The sequence below is a fragment of the Nanorana parkeri genome, unplaced genomic scaffold, assembly GCF_000935625.1.
Source record: "Nanorana parkeri isolate BGI_ZX_2015 unplaced genomic scaffold, ASM93562v1 scaffold490, whole genome shotgun sequence".
NCBI classification, from domain to species: Eukaryota; Metazoa; Chordata; class Amphibia; order Anura; family Dicroglossidae; genus Nanorana; species Nanorana parkeri.
This window is the reverse complement of record NW_017306758.1, coordinates 106,323-117,235: the sequence shown is the minus strand read 5'-3', so window position 1 is coordinate 117,235 and position 10,913 is coordinate 106,323. Positions and strand designations below refer to the sequence as shown.

The 10,913-nt window shown below is 41.0% G+C and overlaps 1 protein-coding gene across 1 annotated transcript in view; it reads left to right on the top strand.

Moving 5' to 3' along the window:
* The window catches only part of RPH3A (rabphilin 3A), a 161,341-nt gene that overhangs the window by 140,545 nt on the left and 9,883 nt on the right, over positions 1–10,913 (top strand). The window contains exons 17-19 of the mRNA XM_018560946.1: positions 296–447; positions 1,592–1,673; positions 5,470–5,566. Of these exons, the coding sequence (XP_018416448.1) occupies positions 296–447; positions 1,592–1,673; positions 5,470–5,566 (331 nt within the window). The remainder of the gene's footprint in view (positions 1–295; positions 448–1,591; positions 1,674–5,469; positions 5,567–10,913) is intronic.

The following is a 10,913-nucleotide window of genomic DNA, read 5'->3' as shown; positions in this document are numbered from 1 at the left end:
CAGGGGGGGGGGACATATCCTCATCCCTTTCTCTTAGCCCATGTAGGATTTTCAGTTAGAATTGTTTAGTAAAAAAAAAATTGATTAAATGTATAAAAAATATTGTTTTATACAAGTAATACATTATATATAAAGACATAAACATGTGAACATTAAAAAAAATAAAATTGCCCAATAACATATAGCTTCCAGTTTACATAAATAAAAGAAAAATGTTGACTATAGTATTTTGCTTGTATACATATAACTAGAATATGAACTTGAATGCATTTCAGCAGCTTGTGCCTCTTTGCAGACAGATCGTGGTGGAGATGTAGAAGACAGAGGAAAGATTCTGGTCTCTTTGATGTACAACACTCAGCAAGGAGGGCTTATAATTGGCATTATCCGATGTGTTCACTTGGCAGCAATGGATGCTAATGGTTACTCTGATCCATTTGTTAAACTGTAAGTACTGGGATGTGTATTTTTACATAAAAGTAGCATGAGTAAATTAATTTATTTGGATACTGGACTTGCATAATCCTCTGCACAGCATTCACTCTTGAAGATGGATGTTCAACACTCCTAGCCAAAAAGGGCTCTATTGCTTTGCAGGGAGCATGCATGTACTTAGAGTCATCAACTACGAACACATGCAAAAAAGGTCTTCTGATTTTACTCTTACTTTTCTGATTGGCATACTGCTCCAGGGTCTGTTATTCAGAGAGCGTTATAGCCAGTGTGTCTGCATAGCCAGGAAACTTGCATTTTCAGAAGGAGGTTAGTAATGAGTTAGTAATACTATTACAGTTTTTTGAAAGGCTGAATTAAAATAGGTTCAAAACAGGAAAAAACTATAGCAATTTTCATTAAATCTCCTTGCGGTCAAACCCTCCATTTTATGTTTTCAACTGCTTTGTGACTTCAACAAATATGCATGGTCAGTTATAGACATGATCTAATTTTCTCATTTAAAAGCCAGTTTGAAAAAAATGCTGAAACATCAACACTACTAGTCCAGTTGAATGTGACTAACCACTGCTAGCAATACCAGGACCTAATAAATGAAAACAGTTGCAGACAAATCTCACCAAAACCATGAATTTGGTTTCAGGGATGTCTAAAATTTGACTCTGAGTAAAGATAAGACAATTCTCTGGTGGGAGGAGTAGTACACATACAGTGTACAAATGCCACTGGAGGTCACCGTAGCACAATGTAAAGCACTGCCGTGCGCAGACATGAATGGAGTGTAAATTTTGTACATTCCACATAAAGTTAAGAAAACAAAATAAAAAAAGAAGACTCTGCCTTGCGTTGTAATAAAGCAAGCACAGCGGCTCACTGCTGCCATCTATCGGACTCTAGCCAAATGGTAAAATGCGTTTTACTTTGCAGCTAGTGTAAACAAGCTCCTTAATTTCTGGTCAATTTAAGAAAATGAGAGGACTACAGATTGAAATGGAAAAATATTTGTAATAAAATTTAATTCAAAACGTGCTTGTGTGCCAATAGACATTTTTAATTGAGAGTAGATTTTTCCCTAAACTATAAACAAATGCAGTAACTATGCTAGTCTGTACAAACATGTTCATGTCTTCATTTAAAGGTTTCTAAAACCAGAAGGAGGAAAGAAAGCGAAACAGAAGACTCAGATAAAAAAAAAGACTCTTAACCCAGAGTTCAATGAGGTAAGAATGTTACATATACAACACATATTGTTTATGCTTTGTAGTGATATTCATTTCACACTAGTCTTGGTCACATTTTAATCAGCTTTTCTTTTCTGACTTCCTTTGACCTAGTTCATTCAGTTTTTAGTTTAGGATATAGTAGAGAAGCGTTAGACTCCTTGATGAGTTTTTCTTGCTGTCTGCTCTTTATTTATCCTGGTAATGATTGTCACAAAGACAGAAAATAAGGGGAAATCCAACCTTTCTAAGTTTTCACCACGAGACGAGAATCCCTAATGTTTTGTTAACCAGGGGCAGTCAAAATGGTCCAAATACAGTGCAAAACCCCATAACACACATGGTATCAATAACAAAAGATAAATCAACTGGGGTTTCAAAAACGGCACTCAATATACTCATAATTATAATATAATATATAAACGTCTTTACATTTATTGATTACACAAACATATAAAAATACATCATAAAACACAACCATGTTCCATATTGTCCAACCAAACCAAACTCCAACCTCCCACATGCACTGCATCTATTACTTCATTACACCGCTTTCTCATGGTTGGTTATATAATATCATAAATTCTTATACAACATAAGTAACATGAGTTATTGTAGTCAATGGTATGCTGTCTTTCCAATGCATTTTGCAAAGTGCTTCTTCAGGGAATTGGAGGTGAATAACTCTACTAGACAGTGTTAATTTCATGGACTAAAAACTTTTGTCAAAGTTTTTGTCAGCTGCAAAATACTATGTTAATAGGACTAAAACTATGACAAAAATACATTGACATTTTCTATTTTGGAGATTTTGTCAACAAAACTAGACTAAAACTAAAACAATTTAGATGACTAAAATATGACTAAAACTAAAATGGCATTTTAGTCAAAAAGACTAAGACTAAAACTAAAATGGCACGTTAGTTTTGGTCGTATATTAGTCATCTCAATTGCTTTAGTTTTAGTCCTAGTTTTGTCGACTAAATCTCCAGTAGAGAAAATTGCAATGTATTTTTGTCATAGTTTTAGTCCTATTCACTTAGTTTATATTTAGTTTTCATTTAGTATTCGTCATTGAAAACATGCAGCTGACGAAAATTTTTAGTCGACGAAATTAACACTGTTCAAAAGGACAGTTCATAAACATTTATGCAAAAAACATACAACAAAGACAAACATTATAAACATAGTCCATTTGTTTATTAAAAACTCTAGTTTTGATTTTACATCCTGATTAGTACTCACTATGGGACTTCTATGGTCAGTGAGGATTCCTCGGTGCGGACGGGAGGAGAGAAGACAACTCCTCCTTATACCAGGAGCTTGGCGGGACCAATGGGAGAGGGTACCTTGAGACTCAACAGGGTCACCCACTGTTATGCACCAATCTAGGAACAAATAAATACATACATTCTTCTATTTCACTACTAAATAACTCCATCCACCACCATCAATAGACCAGAGGTCCTTAAATCCAACTTAAATACCTTCATATACTCCACCAATTCAAGCCCTCTACGTAGGTTTCCACCTTTTTCTCACAGACATACTTGCTAAGGGTCTGAATTAATTTCCTTTATTCAAATAGACACTGGAAAGACTTGTCTCTAAAACATTAAACAGGAATGTGTATCATTTGCAGGGAAATACCAATCCATGCATCGCATACAGTATATAGCTCAGTATTAACCTGGTTACATATATACATATACTAACCACCATATCCTTCAAATTTGGATAAAAAAAGATAAGATCTGTAAAAAAATGTTTGCAGTTGATTATCCTGTGTTATTGATACCAAGAGGTGAGAAAACATTCCTCACTGGGGACATCATTTTCTGTGATAACTCCCTTGGATGGGAATTCTGTTCACTTTAGAGAAATGTCCTTTAATTTCCTGTTATGTCTCCAGGATGCAAAATAAAGGGAAATCTCAAAAGTAGGAAAATAGGAGTTTGAACCATATACAGTATATATCAATCATATATCAATTTATCCAGCTATCTTGTGTTTTTGGTAAACTGCCTTAGTGTCGGATCCAGTTTATGCTCTAGATGAAAGCTATGATCGGTGGTGTATTTTAGTTTTGTGCTGCCCTAGGCAAGACTAAACTCGGGCACCCCCCAATCTAAATTTGCCCCACCCCTTCCTGTTTAGGACATTTTGCGCAACCTGTCAGTCACTGGATACAGCAAACACGGGGTCCCAGGGGAGCTGTGCATGGTCTCAGGAGAGCTGTGCAGAGTCCCTTTCCCTGCATACATGTGCTGCTACTCTTACCAGCAGCCCGAAGTGCCATCAGTACCAATAGGATACATTGCAGTCCACCAGCCTGCTTCTGGGACATCCCACCATCAGCTCACATGCTATGGCCAGCCCCGAGCCACCTGCTGCTTCCCCTCCACCTCCTGTACAAAGCCAGCCGGACCTTCTCTCATTGTGCCCTCCCCTCCACTGGGCAGCTCTCTAATTAGGCAGCCACTCTTAGTGCCATGCGGCCTCCTAGTTTGCCTCATTAAGCAGCCGCCACTGCCTGATTCTGTGCCGCCCAGCCTCGGCCCACCGAGCAAGTACCCAGTATGCCCAAAGGTAAGTCCGCCTCTTTCCACCTCATTGGTTTGGGGCAGCATTTTCTGCCGCCCCCCCTGGAAAGTGCCGCCCTAGGCAAATGCCATGTTTGCCTTGTGGTAGATACACCACTGGCTATGGTGAGTGTATTTCATGATTAGTGTTTAGCCATAGCAACAAGAAAAATCCAAGGAATCTTAAATGGCCCATTCACGAAGGTTATCAATAAAATCTAGAACACTGACATTTGACATCAAAGTTTGTTGGAGAGCTGAAATTAGACCTCCAGACTGTGCTATAGATTACACTGTGTGAAATTAGCTGGGTCTCTTGTTTCTATGTTGTTTGAAACATGTATTAGTTTATTAAAAGCACTAAGGGCCTGTTCACACGACGTCCGTTTTCTGTGCTGACGTGATCCGTACGCTCCTGCACTAAAAATGCATCCCAATGTATCCCTATGCGTTTTATGGGCTACAGTTCTCACGTGTGCAGTCCGTTCAGGTTACAACAGAAAAAATACTGCATGTCACATTTTGTCCGGTCAGGAAACGCATGAACGCGGCAAAAACACAACGAAAACAGAACGGAAACGGAACGCAATGCAACTAAGCAAAAAAAATAAAATTTAATGTTTACATCTTGTATGTTGACTAACTGTATTGTATGCTGGTCATGTAATCCAAATAAAGTTTGTCATATGTTGGGGTTAATATAATGCAGGTAGATTTCCCTTTCTTCTCAATATTGGTGCTCTTGTCCCCCTCTGTCCATATATGACAACCCACCACCCCCTCCCTCATTGTTCTCCCCAGCTGGCTGCTGCAGTCAGTGTGCAAGACTGTGCAACATCCATTACTGAAAAAATGTAGTTGCAGACACAACTGGGGAGAGGGAGGAATCTCCAGGCAGCATTAGCCACAGACATAATGTATTGATCCAGAACTGATCAGGACCTGAAAATCATGTGAACAGGCCCTTAGTCATGATAAGAAGGAATAAAGAAGGACAGCAGAAGCCATCTAGTGGTCGGCATTGTTACTGCCGGTCCAGAGAAGTGACTGACATTACTTATAGTTAACTGCAAACCGCTTTCCTGAAGCTTGTTGGTTATAATTTTAAGAAAACTAAGATTTAAAATCAGTATATTTTTCCCTCTTGATTTTATCACCCGAATTCTTATAAAGGTTTACTATAAGCTTCATATTGTGTGTGCTTTTTCCTCCAGGAATTTTTCTTTGATATAAAGCACAGCGATCTTGCAAAAAAACAACTGGACATATCCGTATGGGACTATGATATTGGAAAATCTAATGATTATATAGGTAAGTTCTGCTCATCACAAATGCCACAATCTAATGCCACTAGTGTAGTGATATATCTGACACAGCTTTATTTGCCATGAGGCTTAGGACAGCAGGACTGCTGCAAATAATACAATTTCAGGGGCTGCTAACAGGAGTCACAAGCCATATATTTGGCAACATGCCACCATCGCTTTTTCCTCCTTCTTACCCATTCCTCGTTGCCGGCAGACTATAGCAGCGCTCCCTCCAGCCTTTCTCCTCCTATACGTCAGCAATGGAATGTTCCTCAGCATGCTCACAATCTATACATTGGGGGAATTTATCAAAACTGGAGCACACAAAATCTGGAGCAGCTGTGCATGACAACCAATAAGCTTCTCTCTTTCATTTTCAAATCTTAACTGAACAAACTGAAGAGAGAAGCTGATTGGTTGCCATGCACAGCTGCTCCAGATTCTGTCTGCTCCAGTTTTGATAAATTCCCCCCAATGTATAGATTGTGATTGCGTTTTATGGGCTACAGTTCTCACGTGTGCAGTCCGTTCAGGTTACAACAGAAAAAATACTGCATGTCACATTTTGTCCGGTCAGGAAACGCATGAACGCGGCAAAAACACAACGAAAACAGAACGGAAACGGAACGCAATGCAACTAAGCAAAAAAAATAAAATTTAATGTTTACATCTTGTATGTTGACTAACTGTATTGTATGCTGGTCATGTAATCCAAATAAAGTTTGTCATATGTTGGGGTTAATATAATGCAGGTAGATTTCCCTTTCTTCTCAATATTTGGTGCTCTTGTCCCCTCTGTCCATATATGACAACCCACCACCCGCCTCCCTCTTTGTTCTCCCCAGCTGGCTGCTGCAGTCAGTGTGCAAGACTGTGCAACATCCATTACTGAAAAAATTTCGTTGCAGACACAACTGGGGGAGGGAGGAATCTCCAGGCAGCATTAGCCACAGACATAATGTATTGATCCAGAACTGATCAGGACCTGAAAATCATGTGAACAGGCCCTTAGTCATGATAAGAAGGAATAAAGAAGGACAGCAGAAGCCATCTAGTGGTCGGCATTGTTACTGCCGGTCCAGAGAAGTGACTGACATTACTTATAGTTAACTGCAAACCGCTTTCCTGAAGCTTGTTGGTTATAATTTTAAGAAAACTAAGATTTAAAATCAGTATATTTTTCCCTCTTGATTTTATCACCCGAATTCTTATAAAGGTTTACTATAAGCTTCATATTGTGTGTGCTTTTTCCTCCAGGAATTTTTCTTTGATATAAAGCACAGCGATCTTGCAAAAAAACAACTGGACATATCCGTATGGGACTATGATATTGGAAAATCTAATGATTATATAGGTAAGTTCTGCTCATCACAAATGCCACAATCTAATGCCACTAGTGTAGTGATATATCTGACACAGCTTTATTTGCCATGAGGCTTAGGACAGCAGGACTGCTGCAAATAATACAATTTCAGGGGCTGCTAACAGGAGTCACAAGCCATATATTTGGCAACATGCCACCATCGCTTTTTCCTCCTTCTTACCCATTCCTCGTTGCCGGCAGACTATAGCAGCGCTCCCTCCAGCCTTTCTCCTCCTATACGTCAGCAATGGAATGTTCCTCAGCATGCTCACAATCTATACATTGGGGGAATTTATCAAAACTGGAGCACACAAAATCTGGAGCAGCTGTGCATGACAACCAATAAGCTTCTCTCTTTCATTTTCAAATCTTAACTGAACAAACTGAAGAGAGAAGCTGATTGGTTGCCATGCACAGCTGCTCCAGATTCTGTCTGCTCCAGTTTTGATAAATTCCCCCCAATGTATAGATTGTGAGCATGCTGAGGAACATTCCATTGCTGACGTATAGGAGGAGAAAGGCTGGAGGGAGCGCTGCTATAGTCTGCCGGCAACGAGGAATGGGTAAGTATAGCTTAGTTATTTTCCACCCTAGACCAAAAGAAGTGGTTAACCCTTGCAGTGTGGGAGTAGACCCACTGCAAGGGTTAATAATAATTTTCCATGGCGTTCTGCTTTAAATAGGATATATATCATATTTTCTAAGCTCTAGTTGGGTGGGGGGATTGATGGTACTAGGCTCACAGTGATGGGGTGAAAATGATGCACTAGGACCACTTTTTACCACTAGAGCTACCATGCCAGGCAAGCCCAGCATTCACCTGGAGGAGTAAGTAGTAATGTCCATTCTGCAAATTTTCCATTAATTGCTCATCTATACAGACCTGGCATAACAGAAGTAAAGATAGCTGATGCTGCATCTACTTTTACATTGCATCTGAAGGCAACCTCTTCCTTGACACTATTGGACTTTTTTTAAGGCTGACTGCCATGCAATACATTAGTATTGTTGACAGTAAAAATGATTTCCTCATGATTATCCAATGGCCACTATTCCTTACTCTTGCTATAAGACCTTTCTGCTGCTTTTGATACTGTTGACCACCCACTGCTCCTCAAAAAACTCCACTCGCTTGGCCTACAAGACTATGCTCTCTCATGGTTCTCCTCCTACCTATCAAAGCACTCCTTTAGTGTCACCTACAAATCTTACTCCTCCGCTCCTCTTTCTCTTTCTGTAGGGAGTCCCCCCAAGGATCCCTTCTCTTCTCCATCTACACCTCCTCCCTTGGTCAGTTAATAAGCTCACATGGCTTCCAATACCATCTCTATGCCGATGAAACTCAAATTTATCTTTCCACTCCACAACTCGCCCCCTCATTTTCCTAACCTGTTAACTGACATATCCGTCTGGATGTCACAACATTTCTTAAAGCTCAATCTTTCAAAAACTGAGCTCTTGATATTTCCTCCTACCCGTGCACCTTCCCCCAACATTTCGGTTGAGATTGATAACACAACTATCCAGCCCTCCCCTCATGCCAAAGTCCTAGGTGTCATCCTTGACTCGGACCTCACCTTTCTTCCCCACATCTAATCACTATCCAAATCTTGCCACCTTCACCTACGTGACATCTCCAAAATACACTCCTTCCTCACCAATGAAACCACAAAACTACTCATCCACTCCCTTATCTCTCGTCTTGACTATTGCAACTCCCTCCTCATTGGCCTTCCACTGCACAAGCTATCCCCCCTTCAGTCTATCATGAATGCAGCTGCTAGACTCATTCAGCTAACCAACCGCTCAGTGTCTGCATCCCCCCTCTGCCAATACCTCCATTGGCTTCCACACGCCCAGAGGATAAAATTCAAAATATTAATATTCACATATAAAGCCATCCAGAACTCTGCCCCCGGATATATCTCAGACCTTGTCTCAAAGTATCACCCTAACCGCCCCCTCCGCTCTTCCCAAGACCTCCTGCTTTCCAGCTCCCTCGTCACCTCCTCCCATACTCGCCTTCAGGACTTCTCTAGAGTCTCTCCCATCCTCTGGAACTCTTTACCCCAACCTATCCGTCTGTCTCCACCTTCAATGCCTTTAGTCGTTCCCTAAAGACTCATCTCTTCAGGGAAGCCTATCCCACCTCTAACTAACCACTGAACCGTCACGTTCTCAAACAATTCATCCCCACACAGCTACCTCCTCATGTATCACTTCCCCCTCCCCTTTTAGATTGTAAGCCCCCCAGGGGCAGGGCCCTCCTTACCATCTTGTCTTGAATTGTATTGTGATTGTAATGTCTTCCTTATATTGTAAAGCGCTGTGCAAACTGTTGGCGCTATATAAATACTATGTAATAATAATAATCATCCCTATACACTGTATTGCCAAAAGTATTGGGACGCCAGCCTTTACACGCGCATGAACTTTAATGGCATCCCAGTTGTGGTCTGTAGGGTTCAATATTGAGTTGGCCCACCCTTTGCAGCTATAACAGCTTCAACTCTTCTGGGAAGGTTGTCCACAAGTTTTAGGAGTGTGTCTATGGGAATGTTTGACCATTCTTCCAGAAACGCATTTGTGAGGTCAGGTACTGATGTTGGACGAGAAGGCCTGGCTCGCAGTCTCTGCTTTTATTCATCGAAAAGGCGTTCTATTGGGTTGAGGTCAGGACTCTGTGCAGGTCAGTCGAGTTCATCCACACTAAACTCACTCATCCATTTCTTTATGGACCTTGCTTTGTGCACTGGTGTGCAGACATTTTGGAACAGGAAGGGGCCATCTCCAAACTGTTCCCACAAAGTTGGGAGCACAAAATTGTCCAAAATGTCTTGGTATGCTGATGCCTTAAGAGTTCCCTTCACTGGAACTAAGGGGCCATGCCCAACCCCTAAAAAACAACCACACACCATAATCCCCCCTCCACCAGCGTGATTCGTCACTCCAAAGAACACATCTCCACTTCTCTATAGTCCAGTGACGGTGTGCTTTACTCCACTGCATCCGACGCTTTACATTGCACTTTGTGATGTAAGGCTTGGATGCAGCATGCTCGGCCATGGAAATCCATTCCATGAAGCTCTCTACGCACTGTTGTGCTAATCTGAACCTGCCACACAAAGTTTGGAGGTCTGTAGCTATTGACTCTGCAGACAGTTGGCGACTTCTGCGCACTGTGCACTTCAGCATGCGCTGACTCCGCTCTGTCATTTTATATGGCCTACCACTTCATGGCTGAGTTGCTGTTGTTCCCAGTTGCTTCCACTTTGTTATAATACCACTAACAGTTGACCGTGGAATATTTAGTAGCACGGAAATTTCACGGATGGACTTCTTGCACAGGTGGCAACCTAGCACGGTACCACGCTTGAATTCACTGAGCTCCTGAGAGCGACCCATTCTTTCACAAATGTTTGTAGAAGCAGTCTGCATGCCTAGGTGCTTGATTTTTTTTTACACCTGTGGCCATGGAGGTGATTGGAACACCTGAATCCAATGATTTGGAGGCGTGTCCCAATACTTTTGGCAATATAGTATACAGTATATGGCTATAAAAAATTCCCAAGTTCTTTAGAGGACAGATAAAGATAATATAGAACAGTCTTAGCACACAAAGGAGCACACAATCTAGTGTTTCCATCCCAGCCATTGAGATGCACACATTAGGGACACTTTTGTCTGGATGCCAAATAACCTACATGTTTGCTTTTGTGTTTTGGAAAAAGATTTAAGTACCTTGCCTGAAGTAGATAGTTCCTAGTGGCCAGCTCTGAAAAACAAGACTGCCAAGGACCTTGCCGTCATACTGTCTAACAACTGACTATATATATCAACAATATTATACTATATAAGGCTGAAGTTTAATCAGATTATAATTCACCTTTCCTGGTTCCTCCCTCTCCCCTCATCAACATGTTAATGACATTTTAAAACAATACCTATGGCTCTCTGGGCAACGTCATATCATGGCTGGAGGGGGAGG